The 17,734-nt window shown below is 49.5% G+C and overlaps 1 protein-coding gene across 5 annotated transcripts in view; it reads right to left on the reverse strand.

Annotated features, from left to right (window-relative positions):
- The window catches only part of SNTG2 (syntrophin gamma 2), a 198,877-nt gene that overhangs the window by 108,127 nt on the left and 73,016 nt on the right, over positions 1–17,734 (reverse strand). For 4 of the 5 annotated variants that reach the window (XM_060309458.1, XM_060309456.1, XM_060309455.1 and 1 more), the window contains exons 3-4: positions 7,602–7,658; positions 7,456–7,513 (exon numbers count right to left, since the gene is read on the reverse strand). In XM_060309458.1, the coding sequence (XP_060165441.1) occupies positions 7,456–7,513; positions 7,602–7,658 (115 nt within the window). The remainder of the gene's footprint in view (positions 1–7,455; positions 7,514–7,601; positions 7,659–17,734) is intronic. The other variant, XM_060309457.1, reaches the window with a different exon arrangement.

The raw sequence follows: 17,734 nt of genomic DNA on the forward strand, positions 1-17,734 counted from the left end.
ACTGCCTGTCTCTTGTCTCTGTCTCTCTATGTCTCTCGTCTGTCTCTGTCGTTAAAGCAAAGCTAATTAAAAAGACTTCCCAGTTAAATCTTTGAAATGTTTTTCTCTTTGTAGGACACTTTTAGCCCTAAAGAAACAAATTAAAAAGTGGTAAAATGGATGATAAAATAAAACCATGGAAATTTGATTTTAATTAAAAATTTTAATTAATGCTCCTAAATAAACTCTTTGGTGAGATTAAGCTAGGTTTGGAGATTGCAGCTGAAAAATGGCTCTAGTTTATTTCTGTGGTAATCTTGCCATTACATCAGGATGTAAAATGGAAATATAGCGTAATGTATTTGAACCACATAAATATTCAAACATGCAAACTAGCTACAATGAGATATTTTCTATTTCTGTTATACTTGCCTTTTCAAGTCAAATTAATCGCTATTACTATAGTGTTATGTGAGACTGTGTAAATTTAATCATTGTTTGCAATACAAGTGTGTTATAACAGAAACTGTTCTTTTTGCAAATTAATTAGTCTTTGTAAAATTCAGACGCTTGTTAAATATTCATTCACATAAACTTCTGGGTGGTATTAGAAAATGAGAACACTTCTTAAAAAGCCTTACGTGCACTGAACATCTGGACTAATAATGACTAAAACCCTCCTCATCATCCTTTACAAGCACTGAGTCCTTTACGCCCCAGAACCGGCCACGTGTGGACATCGTCACCACGGAGCGGTCAATGGGAAGAGGGACGGGGCTGACCCCACCCTGGGGAGACCTCCGAGGGGCCAGCCGCTTACTCTGCCTCAGAACCAGACTCAGGGGCGCAGGATTCACTTCCACATTCTGCCCTGGTTCAATCCCTCTCCAACCTTCCGTTGCCCCCCTGCACAGGGAGATTATCCTATTACCTCACTGCCAGTGAGGATTAAAGGTTGGTCCGTGAAGTGCTAACAAGGTTTCTCTTCCCATCTTCCAAGGGGCCCTGGGAGGTTATGTGTTATTGATAATGGGGGGAGTTAAATTCTTTAAGTAACTCAAGATATTTCAGCCATTTCAAAGTATCTTGTAAATTAAAATTAAAAAGCACTTCCATCTTCCAGGATGGCCCTCAACTGTGGAAGCTGACACAGTGGACGGTATTAGGAGGATTCAAGGAGCAACGACAAAGTGGGTCCAGGACAGAAAGGACTTGTACGGAGAGCCTCTCACACACCTTCCGTAGCCATAGCAACTGGATTCTTCGCTGCCAACCTGCCTCCCTCTGATTTTAACATCAAGTGATCCTTCAACAGTAAGAACACGCTGGCAGCCCGGCAGCCAGATTCTCTGCTGCATTTCGCTCTCAGCAATCAGCTACCGAAGGTGACGGCTCTTCCCACGTGGAATTTCAATTAAACCTGCAGCATTTAACATGCGTCCTTCCAAGATCCTGATATATCTGGTATGTCTTGTCCAGGTTCCAACATTCCTCATTCAGCTACAAAGTCAATTTTTATCGTCTGCTCCAAGTTCTATTATTTGGAAGCTTGAAAAGCATATTTTCATTGATTCACTGACAACGAAGGAGAAGGAATGCGGAGATATTCTTCACTCAAGGAGCTGCACTTCCACCTGGATCCAGGGTGCGGGAAGGGTCTCCTTTCACCCTATATCCAGCTCCTGAGGCAAAAGGAGCAGATTCTGGTTTGTTCTAGGAAGCAGGGTCAGGAAAGCCTGACCTAAAAATCCCAAATCGGGCACCACAATCTCTTCCTGAGGTGAGAGGACTTTCTCTCTACGTCTACACAAATTCAGTCGGATCCTAAAATAGGACTCTGTTCAACATTAAGAGTCTAGAAAGAAGTTAGCAACTACTGGCGAGACACACTGGCCCGAATATTTGTGTCAGATCTTAACGTTTCCAAAGCTGTGTCCTTTGCAGCACAAAAATGAGACGTGGCAACAGCAGGCCCTGCTGCTGGGGTCAGGGGCTGCACAGTTAACACGGACAGAGGCAAAGGCCCGCTGTCTGAACCCCCGACGCCAGTGGGACAGGCGTTCTCTGAAGAGGCCGCCCGGGCCCTGCAACCTCTGCTTCCCTAAGCCTGGACCACATATTTGGGCTATGCGGTGGGGAGGGGGGCCACGTGGCCTCAGAATTAACCCAGATGAGGGGCTGACGTGTAGACGGGGGGGAGGGAACCAGAGGGATGCAAAGATCAAGGGGAAGATAAAGGTTTCCACCGAATTCAGCAAGATGAAATTAATGAAATGTCACAGATGTGAAAAGAAGTTAATCACAAATCTTGTATAACGGCGCCATTTCACGGCTGTAAGACACCAAATACAGGTGAATATTCTAGAGAAAAATAAAAAGTGGGCATCTCAGGGGACCTCACACCCCAGGAAGCTCCGACCTCCCCCTGAAGTTGGCTCAGGGTGAGGAGTCCCGTTTCGACGGATCTCGAGGCCGTGGCTTCAAAAGGCAGAGGTCCCCTGCACTCAGGTTCCCCCGCCGGCCCTGTGACGGTCGGGGTGACCGTGCAGCTCCTCGGCATGGGCTTGGTCCTCTCGCCCTGGGGTGATACCTGTGTTTGGATGATAGGAACGGTCATTCTGTGCAAATGTGCAGCGTCTTCACAAGGGACACAGCCGCCCCATTTCCATCCACACTCAGCTGTCACAGAAACGTCCTCTATGACCCCACCATCCAGCTGCAGGTAATGATGACTGTTCCACATAAAAAAGGCTAAAGGATCCTAATTCTTTTTACTGTCCTAATGGGACAAACTTCCCCCCTCCCTACATGTTAGTTCAATTTTCTGGATATATTCTAACTGTCCCATCTGTCTCCTGGATACAAGCACCAAACCCGTCACAGGGTGCAGGCCTGCCCGTCCAAATCGTTACTGAGACATTAGGATGATAACTGAATTAAACCTCGGCTGCGAACGGATTTTACTAGTACATAATGTGATGACACGGTATGGAGGAAGAACTGGATTCAGAGACAGAAAAATGTGGTTTATAACTAAGCCTCCCTTCCCTGGCAGAGTGAGACTGGGCGAACCACCGTTTCTCTGTTCCCTGACCTACGAGTGTGAACAGCCAGCCACATCTGCCTTGTCCAGTCATGAAGACCCGACGAAAACGCGAAGAATTTGAAAAAGAACAGATGCATGTATATGTATAACTGAATCACTTTGTTGTACACCTGAAACTAACACAACATTGTTAATCAACTAGACTCCAATATAAAATAAAAGTTAAAAAAAAAAGAAAACGGAAGTCCTTTCCATGTCACACAAGCATTATTCTAATGTAAGATATTGCTGCTAAGATGACAATTTCTAACTCCAAGCCTCTTTGTCATCCACGTTTCTCTTCATTGTTTATTTGCTATATACAGTTTGTTTTGGGTTTCTAAGTTTTTGCAGTATTAGAAATAATATATTTAAATTTCATTCAATTGTGGAAAAACTCCTCATTCTTGCTTATTTTTATAAAGTACAAAGTGGTAATTACTCACAGCAAGCCGCTGTGACCACCGATTAAAAGGAGGACTGGAGAACGGCCCAACACTGCTTTTGCTTTCCAGAAACATCAAATGTTATTAAGAAGATGTGTGTCTAACTCAAGATACCTCACACCTATGTGTGTGCACGTGTACGTGTGCATGTGTGTGTGTGCCCGTCGTGTATTCATCACAGAGCACGCGTGCAGCCTCGCGGGCGAGGTCGGGTGTGCGGGAAGCAGAGCTCTCTGTGGGCGTGAAGGCGGGGGATAGGAGGGGCACCGGGGTGCCAGGCCTCACACGGGGGCAGGGCTCACGTCTGGGTTTGCAGAATCACCAGTGACACGGAGAAGGGCTCAGATGTCCAGCCTGAGCACTTAACATGTAAGCAGCAGAGGGTCAGGGGAGACTTCTGGGCAAGGGGACGGAAGAGCCACACAGAAGAATTAAGTTCAAAGAATGTGGACAGAGGCCATTAAGTCTGCGTTCTCAGTATGGGCACCACACTCACACAAAACCTAGGCAGTGACCTTTCTAGACTGGCATTAAATCCTATGGCCCCTGGTGGTTCTAGGGTTTTAATAGCATTCCTGGTGACTGGCCCTGATGGGTACCTGGGCAGGACACCCTGGTGGGCAAGGACGTCTGTCCCTGGAGCAGCTGGGCCTGGGCAGGCGCACTCAGCACCTCGCAGGAGCAGGACTGCAGGTGTGCACCCGAGAACTGACAGGCCCAGCAGCTGAGCCGGACCTCACACAGAACCCAGGACTGCCAGCAACAAGTCCTGTGCCCCTTGGAATCCTCCAGAAACAGCAGGACCCCGGACCACCAGCAGGGCCTGGACGGGCAGAGCCTTTGGTCAGAGCCCAGCCGGGGGCCGAGCTCTCACAGGGATAAGACGAGACCATCACCTGCTTCTCCAGCAGAGTCTCCGGGTGGACGGTCACAAGGCCATCTGAGAGCCTCTGTGATGCCCGAGGACCCAGGAACAACGTCTGGCTCCCCGGCCAAGATGGGGAGCTTCCCTGCCCTCAGCGAGAAGGACCCCATGACCTGACCCAAATGTGACCCTGCAATGAGGGGTGTGAAGCCACAACTGGGCAAAGGACCTCACTGGACTTTTCCTTCCAGACTCCAAGGCCAGTTCTCTGCTGGTGCCCTAACTCGCCCCGGACGCTGGAACATATTCTCCTAGCAGCAGCCCGACTGATTTTTTAACGTAAGACCTACCTTATGATCCTGCTTTGGGAAGTCCTCAAACGACCCCTCTACCTCCTTAAGAAAATCCAAGTCCTGCCCCAGGACCACGAGGCCTGAGGACCTGCTGCAGCCCCCACCCCCCCGAATCTCATGCCCCCCCTCGCCTCCCGCCTCAGCCGCCCCTGCCCCGCTGGCTTTCCTGTTTCTGAGCGAGCACGCCCCTCCCTGCACCGAGCTGTCACCCTTCCTCCCCCCCGGGGCCAGGAGGCCGCGGCAGGGCCTGCTCACCCCTTACTCTGGGTGATTCAAATATTTGCTTAAATGTCGCCCACAGAAAGATTCCCACCGACCGCCCTATAAAAACAGCGATGCTCTATCCATCACTGTGCACACCCCAACACTGATTAATTTTCCTCACAGCAGCTGGCATTGTCTGAATGTGTACTATGGCCTGTTCATTTACCGCCTGTTTTCTCCCACGGGACACGGGTGGGAGGAAGCGGGCAGCGCTCGCCCTGAATGCCCAGAGCAGAGTCCAATCTCCGCACGGTGGCTGCCGAAGGCGGCCAGGTCCGTCTGTGGATGAATGACTGAATAAACGGGTTACACTCTGCTCTGCTCTAACGGTCCGTGGCTGCCCGATTCCTAGACGCAGTGCCAGGTGGACGGCAGGCCGCCGACCTCGCTGGTCCCCACAGTGAGCGCTGGAGGGAAACTCTCCCCCTCTGGACTGTTCTCCTGGGACGACTAGGCACCTGCCCTCCTCGGTGGGGGGAGATCGAAGCAGGGTGCTGCCCCCACAGGAGCAGTGGGGACCCCAGTTCTGTCACCTCCCCTGAGCGCTCTGCCTCCCAGGAGAAACCCTGACTCGGTGGGTTGCTGGTTGCAGTGGGATGGTTATCAGGTTACCAGTGCCGTGTGCGCCCGCCTCCTGTGCATGGCCCAGCTTCCCGGAGCCCAGGCTCCCGCACGCTACGGTCCCTCCTGACACCGACGTGCGCGGCAGCTCGGCCAAGGCGCTCCCTGCCTGTAAGGTACACATCCTGAGCCAGACCCTGAACATACGAACTAAGTTACACCAAGCCCGGGTCCCTGAAAGCTCACAGTCCACTAAGCATTAATGCAAGAGTTTCGGGTGTAGAAGAAGCCCACAGTGAAGAAAGGAAGACATCGGTGGGAAACACCTTATCTCTGGCCACAGCGGATGGAGAGGACCCCAGAGGGAGGGGGAGGGCCTGCTGGCCAGCCTGGCCCCAGGCAGGACGTGGTGATGGAGACAAGGGGCCAGGAGACGCAGGGGGCGATGGGGACCTGCTCTGGGGACTCGCTGGGTCTGAGCTGCTCAAGATGCATCCCAGACACTGCAGAGTCTCCGTTTCAGAAGAGAGAGTCGTATCCGCACGACTGGACTCTGCTGAGGGGTCCGGGAGCCCAGTGTGCTCCCCAGCCCACGGAGAAGGTGCAGCCTGTCACCTGTCACCGTGCGCGGCCTCCTCGGCCTGTTCACTCCTCTGCAGAGAAGGTGGATGCGCTTCCTGAACTGAGCGTGAAATCCTTTTCGCGCGGCCTCCACGGCCTGTTCACACCTCTGCAGAGAAGGTAGACGCGCTTCCTGAACTGAGCGTGAAATCCTTTTCGCGCGGCCTCCTCGGCCTGTTCACACCTCTGCAGAGAAGGTGGATGCGCTTCCTGAACTGAGTGTGAAATCCTTTTCGCACAGCCTCCTTGGCCTGTTCACTCCTCTGCAGAGAAGGTAGAGGCGCTTCCTGAACTGAGCGTGAAATCCTTTTCGCGCGGCCTCCTCGGCCTGCTCACACCTCTGCAGAGAAGGTAGATGTGCTTCCTGAAGAGAGCGCGAAATCCTTTTCGCGCTGCCTCCTCGGCCTGTTCACACCTCTGCAGAGAAGGTGGATGCGCTTCCTGAACTGAGCGTGAAATCCTTTTCTGATTTTAATCTTATTCCCTTTCTCTTCTGAAACTTATATTCATATCCACAAATTTAAAACTTTACTTATAAAAAAGAACTGAGAATGCTCACAAGGATTATAGGAGCAGAAGCAGATTTGAGCAAATCCTTCCTTCAAGTATTAATCAGCCAGCCAGGTGGTTACGGTCTCGCAGAAATGATTAAACACTCCGAGTTCAGTGACGAATTGATTCGTTCTCCCTGTGGACCCTCACTCCAAACGCAGGGACCTCTGAGCTCCTGCAAGCTTTTCGACTGCACAACTGCAGTGCTTGATTGTACAACTGTTACACTTGGTTTGTACAACATTCCACTTGCCCATTACAAGAAGGAATCCCGTCCCCACTCTCACTTCTACACACACTGATCCGCTCCCAAAGCCATCGATTCACTGTGTCAGCGATTAACGAGCTACCGTCAGCACCGCAGAGGCCTCTCGCTCACGGCTGCGATGCCATTTTACACGAGAAACCTCATCACCACCGACTCTGTGCACACTGCATCCCCCCAGTGCTTCGTCTTTCCTGAGAAACCAGAGCTCAAACCACTGCCGTGTCCGTGTCTCCTGGGGATGACTTGACACCACGCTGCGAGTCAGTATCTCTCTTAAGGGCTCACGGGATCAGGGGAAACGAAAAAGGGCCGCGTGGCAGCAGGGATGGGAGAGCGGACAGCTACAAACTAAGACGGCAGGCAGATAACCAAGCAACACACACAGCTGCTATCTCCTCATTTAAGACAGTGCACTGCCTTCCAGACTGCTGCCATGCTCACAATCACTCAGCGGCTTTCACCTGCGTGGTCTTTGAATATCTTCGATATGACGACCGGGACTCCGTGCTCCACACCGCCCTGCAAGACAGGAAGCAGGAGCGCAGTTAAGATCAGCGCGGGGACCTTCATGGAAAAGTGCGTCGAGGAACATCCAGCGCGCTCATACCTTTATGCTCAGGCCCAAGCCGCCCACGGGCTGTCTGCGAAGCGTAACAGTTCTGTGCTTTAAGAAATTTAGAAAACAAACCCAGTTTAGGTTAAAATGCACAATCAGAAAGTGAATGCAAAATGTATATATAACTTCTTAATTAAAACTTTAGTGGCTGTTTATACTTCCAAAGGGACGTTGCTTAATTACTACAGTGATGGTACCACTTCAAATCTCCACCTGCAGTATTACACGGAAACAAAGATACTGATAAGAACAGACACCATTAGGTGCATTCTTTACACAAGATTCCTGCAAAGCTGGGGTCATCTTACCCCCATTTTGTCTGAGGAAGTGAGGCCCCTGAGGGAAATACTGGCCCTGGTTCCCCAGGTGACAGATGGGGAGGCTGCAGAGCACACGCTCTGCTCTGTTTCTAAAATGTGTCTTTCCACTAATCCCAAAACGGGCTCCCTTTGCACCACACTTCTCTGTACAGGGTAATCGCTTTTAGTCCACTTGTTAGTAATCAATGTTAACTCATGAACGATCGATTATCTCACGTCCTGACCTTGTTTAAAGGTCCACGCTGCCCCTGTGGGCTGACGGGCTGGTCAGGGTCTCCATCTCTTACATGCTCAATCACGTAACGTGTTTTATTTTGGTCTCAACTGACTATTTGATAGTTGTGAAGCTGAGAGGGCATGAGTAGGGCGGCCTGGGGTTAGATGAAGGGGTGTAGGAAGTGTGTTTGCCTCCAAAAGGTACTATCGGAATAAAACAGGGACACGCGTTGCTGTGATGATTAAGGGAAAACGTAAGTGCTTTTAGACTCAATGACTCTAAAGCCTGTGTGTTTGCAAAGCAACAGCAGAGAGCGAGTCAGGGGTCCGGGAAGAGCCGGGGGTCCTGCCCAAGCCTGGGGGGTCCTGCCCGAGCCTGGGGCCCGCTCACCACCAGTGAGGAGAGACACGGAAACTGTAGAGCCACTTGTAATCTTATTACAAGTTTTTATTTGTATTGTTTTATTTATATTTATCATATTATTTTTATTTATTATTTTAGTATTTAAAATCCACTTGTAATTTAATTCTCAGGAGTGGATACATTATAAGCTTAAAGTAAAGAAACCAAAAATTAGAGCAAATAAAACTATTTTAAAGTGTATACGGGGGACACATTTTATAATTCTGAGCTCTTTCGCACATGTAACATTTTGAACTGATGAAATACTTATATAATCATACATGGAAAAAGAGCTATAATTCGGGACTTTGGCATCAGAAGAATCGTTTTGCCTTTTCCCTGGTCCTGGGCTGGACTCCCAATGAGACACTGGAGACCAGCAGGTGACACTCGTGTGACAGGGACACCATGTGACATCGAGACCACGTTCCAGGAATACTCCTGTCACCTACACAGAGGCAAAGCACAGCCGACACGGTGGGCGGAGGGGGGAACTCTGGGTCCAGCTGTGCCCAAAGTGGGCACAAGGCAGTTCCCACGTGTGACGTAGTCACACTGATGCTTGCGAGGGAAACTTCCTGAGCATCAGAAGATGAGAAAGTTGGATCACCAACCAGGAATCTCTACGGTATTTCTCAAAACATTCGATAATGTTTTTCATTTTAGCCATTAATATAAGCATTTGAACCTCACTGAGGGCAAATATTGGTGAAAATATATTTTGAGAAGGAGTAAGTTGGTTTCTGCCTCAACTGACCTCACCAAAAAAATGCCCTTTCCAATCCATCATTTTATTCATGTATCGACCTTGGGCAGACAATGTAAAGGAAATGTCAGGAAATGGCCACAACTGTGGCAAAGTGTGTCAATGCACACCAACAATCTGTTCTAATACGCCTAACTGGTGAGGAAAGGAAATTAGGCCACAAAGCTCTTTAGTGTGTGTTTAAGAGAACTCGAAGAGCCTACTGCTGCTTATTCCGGCCAAGCCAGAACACTGCTTATTCACATATTTGCTCTATGCAACCTGCTGAGATGTCCTTTCTGAGCACACGCGGTCCCGGCATCTAAAGCTCGGCAAAGCTGAGTTTCTGCACGCTTCTGAGTTTCCTACACAGGAAGCTGCTGTGAACCGAACCGTGTCCCCCAGATCCCTATGCGGAAGCCCTACCCACCTGCTGACTGTGTCTGGAGATCGGGCCTTTCAGAGGCTTAGCCTAAGGTTAAATGAGGCCACGGAGGGGCTGGTCCTACAGGAGGAGCAAGCGCCCCCCGAGCCCTCTCTGCACACAGAGGACACGGCAAGAGGACAGACGTCTGGCAGAGGGCATCCAGAAACCTGGCCAAAGCCTGGCCCGCCCCTTGACCGTGGGCTTCTGGCCTCCAGACGGTGAGAAAAAGAAACGCCTGTTGTTCAAGCTCCACCCCCACCCCCACCCCCGTCTACCCCCTCGTCTGCGGTATGTTGTCAGGGCGGCCTGAATTGCCAAGACAGAGGCCAAGCAAGGGAATTATGGGAAGGAATGTTGCAAACCATCGAGTTTCATAAAAACACCGGGATGTTGAGTCTCTTCTATGAAAAGTTGTTCTTCCGTATCTTTTAAAACCCCCTCATTCAAGCATCACAGAATCTAATATTTTAAAGTTGGGAGAAGAGGCTCAGCTAATCCATGCTCTCTTCAATGAAGGTTACATAACTATCGATATTAAGGTTCTAAAAGAGTTGAACAGTATCACATACAAGCACCTTATTTTTCAAAACACAATTTGTAAAAATTAGTGGATGGTGAAAACTAAATAGGAAACAAAAGTTCTGCAGCTTTTAACTGAAACCTTTTACACCACAGCCCAGACAAAGCCACTCTTCCTTCTGCGTCCTGACACTCACGACCTCACAGCCAAGCCAGGGCTGATCCTTTTGACTTAAGGTCCTGCATAGAATGCTCCATCGTGGTTCTGTCAGCGATCCAGACAGAACTAATGTTATCAAAGGCATCTTCTAATTAAACCAAACAGTCATTCTTCAGTTAGTTTACTCAGTACACACTCTGCAGGATCAACTGCCCAGAAGATCGGGAACCAGATATGACCCAACGAGAGGCTCAGTTATAAGAGGACACAGTGTGGGAGGGGCCTCCGCTCCCTTCAGACGCGTCTTCCCTGTAATCCGGGCTCTTCCGCCAGTCCGAGGGTCCAGAGCACAAGCAGACTGACCGATGAGACCTCTGGAGGATGAACTGTGGAACCTAAGAAGACCATCCCACCGATTCTCTTCAGCTCAGTCCCGCACTTCTTTCTTCAAAACATAAGAAGTGAGGTCCTTCAGCAAATATTCTTCTGCACTTTATCACTGAATCCCCAGCTATGTTTGATGGTCATTCACGTCTGCATCCTGGAGCCATCACCGTAGCAAGACTCCGCTACGCCCATGTTACCTGACTGTAAACATTTTGAGACAATTCTTACCTATTATAAGAGAAAGCGACTTGGGGATACTGAAAGTTGGATTTCTTACTCTGTCTTGCTCTAAAATACTGATCTTCAGGTACTGCTGCAGCATATGTACGATCTGGCCACACGTTTTTACTCAGGCATTTAAAGTGCGGACTTAACACTAACTTCAAATTTGTTACAGCTGTTAACAGATGTTCAGCTCTGACTGTTGCGGTCTCCAGAAAGATGGGTTTCAGGCAGCAGTTAAAATAAAAGTTGCCTTTGCGGGACTGTGCCAGCAGGCCCGATACCCTCTCCCCAGCCTGGGCTTTCTTCACTCAAGAACCTCCCATCAGTGGAGGACTCCAAGTGCGGCCTCTGCGCCCCTCCCCGGGGGCTCCCACCTGCACCCCATCGGGACCACCTGAGCCACACCTGCTGCTCGAGGAGGAAAGGAGAGAGCAGGTGGGAAAACAGTGACAGAGGCATGAGCCTGAGTTTCCATGACATAATTGAAGGGCCTGAAAGAGCAACTTTTAAAATTAGCAACTTAGGGAAAGAATTTTCTGAAGTATTTTATTTCTCGCACACACACACAAATACTTTTTTAAAAATTATTATTTGTCCAGAAAATAAAGTGTTACTGGACTTTGATGTTGAGGAGGGTTTCGGAGGAGGGGTGTCAGACCCCAGGGGCCTCCGTCCACAGGGCTGGGATTCTCCAGGGAGCAAACACCTGGAAGGTGTCTTTCAGGACAGGGCCGTGGCCTCTCTCCCCTCTTTTTAAACCGTCCACTCAAGCGAAATTCCCTCAATCTGTGAAGAGTCTGGACTTGCCACTTGAAATAAGTAAATTATTCCTCCATGGATTGTGGTAAGTATTTCAAAACAATAACAGTTATTTGAAAACTCTCGTGCATATTCGTTCAATTCGGTAACGGACTCAAATCCGCCTTAAGAGGACTTAAAAATCAGTATACCAGACTCGGAGTTTCCAAAAATGTACCACAATCCCTAGAACTTAAAAATACCGAAACCCCTACAGTAGTCCGGCCTCGGGAGGAGTTGCCAGACGCTACGTGTGATCTTTCAGGCCTGACCATGGCATTGACGGGGGAGCGGCCCTCCACACCCCGGACCCGCGCACCGACGGCGCCCTGACGCCGGGCTCCTACACGACCGCGACTCTGCACGCCCTGCCCCGCACGTCCGCGGGGGCCCTTCGTCTGAGGTCTCGGCCAGGCCTTGCTGCGGCGGAGGGAGCCCTGGAGATGCTCCACCCGGGCTGGGCCAGCACCCAGGACCCTCCCACCCCAAACACCCCCGGGACCCATGAAACACAGGAGCTTTGTGCTCAGGGCTCCGGTGGGCAGGGACCCTCCCAGAGCCACCCGGCATCGGAAGCCATGGGGGGCGCCCCCCCTGCCCCAGCTCTGCCTGCGCGGTCACAGCAAGTGATAAAGGCTCAGCCTTCTCTGTCCGTTCGTTGCCCTGACTGGTATTCTGAGCCCTGGCATCTGATTGGTCAGCTCCTCTGAGCTCGGATGGTTACTATTCGCACGAAGCTGAGCGGCAGCTGAGCAGACGTTGCACGATCATCTTCCTGTTCATCCCACAAAACCTCAACAAAGAGAGTTCACCGCACTGGGGTCAAAAATGGGTTTTGAAAGAATGTATGCGTTATTGGGAAGTAAGGTTACCTGAGATCAAAATATTGGCTGAATTTAAAACACAGACTCTTCTTGGGGGCTTGAATCCAAACAAGAATGTGCAGGAAAGGCATCAGTCACCTCTGGATTATTCACAGGGGAGTCTGCAGTCACCACAGGGATGAAGTGACCATCCACAGGTACCACGTCGCCATAGTCTCACGGGTGAGTTTAAATAGCACAGTATTTGCAAGTGAAGGAACAATGTCATTCCACTCATATAAATTGAGAAGCACCATTTGGCTGTGGAAAGTCCACGTAAAGTAAGAATGAAAATTTAAATGGAACAGTGTATACGAGTATCAGTATAGCGGGGCTTCAGCGGTATCTGCACATTTCATTTCTTTAAAAAAGTGGAGAGATTTAAAGCAAATATGTTGGTATATGGTAAATACGGATGATAATTACATGGGGTTCTGCGTATTACTTTTCAACTTTTTCTATGTTGAAAAATTACATAATTAAAGGAAACAATAATAAAAACGTTTAGTAGATTACGCAAAATACATTGCTATTATGATTTTAGTTATTCAAAGTTTCATTGAATGACATATTTTTGCATTTAATTTCCTTACACAGTGGCTTGCGTGCACACAAACGCAGACAAACATGTATAAATTATTATTTTACCCTTCAACTAAGTCGCGGTATAAACCTTTAGAACGAATTCGCCCCATCTATTCCCTAATTCCAGGTTTTCACATTTTTAAAGCCAGAAGCACCCTACTGTGGTGAAACGGACTACGTGGCGAATCCTCGGCGTTTTAACGAGCAAGTGCACAGCACTGAGGGCCAGGCCCGGGAGAATCCCACAAGCCAGGAGCCAGCCACTGTCCTGGCGGCAGGAGGGAATTCCTGGCTACTGGCTGACACCTGCACTTCGGTGCTTGTCCGGAAGCCTCTCGGGAGAGATTGCCCACCCTCCTCCTGAGGGCGCGACTTCGGCAGCGCTGGTTCAACTCCGCGGCTCCCACCCCCTCCCCCGGGAGGGCTCACGGGTCGCGTCTCAGGACGGACCTGCACTCTGCAGGGCCCCTTCTGTGTCTTGGATCTGTGTCCACACGGGCACCCTCTCTCACCACCCAGCCCTCAGCTACGGAGAGGATTCTTCTGGAAATGACCCTCCCGAGCAGAAAGGCGGCCTTTCCACGACACACAGATGTCAAACAGGAACGAATCGCTAATGCCAGCACGTGCAGAGGGCTAGTCAGTGATCTCCATGAGCAGGATTGCCTCCAACTAAAAGTCAGTCAGTCCATCACAAGAATATATATATATAGAGAGAGATTTCCTCTGGGACAAAAGAGTACTAATAATGAGTGAATAGTTCATACTAATTTTTTCATACAGGCCCACCCCAAAGATCGTATAGAATTCTTCAACTAGTGGGTTAATCATTGAAAAAGGAAAGCTCAGAAGGTGGTTTTGTCTTTGGTATCCTAGTTTATAGGAATGATCGCCAATCCTTCTGAGGTGGTGTTTCACTCTGCAAGGAGTATCTGCCCCGCATCGATGAACTGGCTGGAGCAATGGCCCAGGGGTCCAGTGACCTGCATCTCACAGACGTAACTGGGGCTCGCTCCTCCCCGGCAGGATAATGCAGGAACCTTCTGGACCAGGAACTCACTAAGACCCAGGAGGCAGCACTTAGAGACCCAGAGCCAGTTTACAGTGTGGATATACACATAGAAACCAATTTTCAGAAACTAAAAGGAAATGGATTTTCAGCTGAGGTCCTGGAAAAATGGAAAAAATTAAGAAACTAATGAATGTTTGTCAGTAAACAGATATCAAGAACAGGGAAATATACAAAGCTCCTCATTGGAGGAAATGTATCCAATGAGTTCAGAAGAGTGTTTTGTTACTAGGTCACTGGTACTTTGGCTGAATGACAAAAGGCCTGATGGGAAATCAATAATTACTAGTGTAAGAAAATACAATACTGTAATAAAGATTAAATTCAAAGAAAGAAATTTAATTCAATTCAATTCAAATTAAAGAATTCAAAAAATTTTTAAATTAAATACTAAAACAGATAGAGGTGGTACCTACTCCTGATTTATGGACCCAAAGAATAGGAAGCAAAAGGGGACTACAGAAAGGGTATCCGTTTAAGTGGCTAAAAGTAGGAATAAGGCATTTATTGTACAACAAAAAGCAATTATCGAATTGTGTGTATTGTGCACCATGTGCAGAAGTTGTCAGAAACGGCCATTACTTCGGCAGTGCCGTGATAGCAAATTCATCTGCCTCAGAAAGTTTAATCCAAGTCTAGTTCTTGAATCAATACACTAAATACACTAAAATAGCAATTTGCTGATACTCTTCACAGGATCTGTTACGTAAGCCATAAACCTAACTTTTGAAACTGCTTTTAACAGGCTCCGTGGACCATCGGGATGTACTGGACAATCTGCAGATGCCTCTCGCGGGCTCAGGACCACGTGGCCACCAATCAGTGCATCACCTGCGCTCAGCGGTCCTCACGAACGTGATCGGAAGTGCATCTACTTCTGCTCAAACGCCACTTGCCCACACAGGTGCAAAGATGCAAGTGGGAAACCAAGGAGGGAGCAAGCCAGCTCCTGGGTGGGAGGGTGCACACAGCCCCAGAGAGCGGCAGGGCCAGCTCACAGACGTCTGCAAACGCCCACGTGTCCACAGCACAGGGGCCACGACCCAACGTGTGTCCACAGGGGACAAGCGAGTGGAAGGCCGTGAGGTCAGGTCAGGGCCAGCGTACGCGGTGCCTGGAATGCAGAGCAAAAAGTTTCCGGGCCCGATTCTGATTTCTACAATCAGTTCGCAGGTTCGTGATATTAGCCAGACAGACCCGTGAAGAAGACCGAACACCGACAGGACACACACGCTTCCAGAAAGAGACCAGAGCAGACACCTCCAGCTCTGTGCGAAGCCCCTAATCACAAACCAGAGGAGCAGGGGACAGAAAAGGAGAGCAGGCCTCCGCCTCTCGGAATCTTCTGGGGCCCCAGACCCCAGATCCAGGTCCTTCACCACTAGGGACTCGTGGGGCGTCTGGTCCCGGCTCCCCTCCCCCCACCTTCTCCCTGCGTCTCCCCGCGTCCACCCGCCAGCTCCCTCGCTGCCCGCGGGGCCTCCACGCCACTCATCTGTGTTCCAGCTCTTGACATTTCATTCCGGAGAGTTCTTCAGATCTACTTCACAGCTCGGACGCTTCGTTTCTTATTTAACTGATACGTTGAAATTCCGATTTCACTGACCATCTGTGGCTGGTCTCGCATTGGCTGGCTCCCTTTTTACAACCCTCCTTCCTTTGACCGACTGTTAGAACCTCCCGTTTAGTCTTCAGATGTAATGAACGTGCACCTTGCATGCAACGCACCTGACCCTCTCAGAACCCCAAGTCTCCACAGGCCCATCTCTGCGTCTCTGGTTCACGGTGGTTTTCCTCCCTGTGGCTTCATCCCCGCAGGTCCCCGTGAACCCGGAGCTGGGAGTCGTCTCAGACCTGTAAGTGTGTTCCTCCAGAAGCGACCTGCATCTTCCTTCCGCGTGGACCTGGGGACGCGCACACCTGACACTGCCTCGAACTTCGTTTCCAGCTTGAGGCTCTTCGTGCCACATGGGACGTGTAGACTCCAGCACCAGACCCAAGTGAGCGGAGGTCGGGGAGGGGTCCTCAGGGGACAATTGTCTGGTTTTGGCCCTCTTCCTTCTGAAGCCAATCCCAGCCAGGCAAAAACTCTCACTGCCCCTTCTGTGGGAAGGACTTGGTTTCCAAGTTCACACTCTAAACCTGTGACCTGGGGCTTTCTTCCTCCAGGTGGGGCTTAGGAGAGTCTGGTCTGTCCCCTCCTCTGGCTCTGGCCCAGGCTGCCTCCTGATGTCCACTCTGACGGCTGTACCCAGCTCGCGTGGGGTGGCAAACCCAGTCCAGCTCACACTGTGTGAACGGCCGCCCAGCATTGTCAGGGTTCAGCGATGCTTGTGCTTCCCTGGGCTGTCTGCACTGCTCTGCGCTACCCTGAGAATTTACCAGGCAGCATCCCTGGACTATACGTTAGCAGAGGAGTAGCTAAGATGCTGCCTAATTCTGTAATTAACTTTGTGAACTCAGACCAACAACTTCCTCTTCCTGAATCTTAATTTCCCAAACAGTAAAATGAGGGTATGGAATTCTCCAGAATACCTTCCAACCATAAACGTGCCATGACTTAAAGGGCCAAATACAACACAGAGATCTTCTAAATTTTTTTCTTTATATGTAACTCCCTCACTATACTCAAACCACAAATGTAAACTTACAGTTTAGAAAAATAAAATATGTCAAAAATAAAGCAATCTAGACAGTAACTCGGAAATGCGAGAACAAGCCAGCTCTTCCATAGAGCAAAGCACACACTCTCTTTAGGAGATAATTAGAAAACCCGGAGATTCTAAGCATTCCAAGCGCCACGGTGATCTGAACGGACAGGAATATAAACGAAATATGAAGTCACCGATTCTGAAGTCTGATAATGAATCAGCAGATTTGAGAATCTATTGGTTTTTATTAAAGAATAAATTGAGTTTCCTCTCCCTCTTTCCCGATAAGAGTAACATCCATTCTTAACTGATATAATGCTTATTTTTTCAGCAGTTTCAAGAAAACAAAATACAAGTCTCCTCCTTAATCCTGACTTCTCAAACAATCAAGAATATAAGCGCAGGGGCTTCGCTGGTGGCGCAGTGGTTGAGAATCTGCCTGTCAATGCAGGGGACACGGGTTCCAGCCCTGGTCTGGGAAGATCCCACGTGCTGCGGAGCAACTAGGCCCGTGAGCCACAACTACTGAGCCTGCGCGTCTGGAGCCTGTGCTCCGCAACAAGAGAGGCCGCGACAGTGAGAGGCCTGCGCACTGCGATGAAGGGTGGCCCCCACTTGCCGCAACTAGAAAAAGCCCTTGCACAGAAACGAAGACCCAACACAGCCCCAAATAAATAATTAAATAATTTAAAAAAAAAAAAGAATGTAAGTACAACCCAAGGTGTAAAGTTCAGTGTAAACGGTCTTAGGTTTTGA

Source organism: Globicephala melas, chromosome 12 (assembly GCF_963455315.2).
Source record: "Globicephala melas chromosome 12, mGloMel1.2, whole genome shotgun sequence".
Taxonomy (NCBI): Eukaryota; Metazoa; Chordata; class Mammalia; order Artiodactyla; family Delphinidae; genus Globicephala; species Globicephala melas.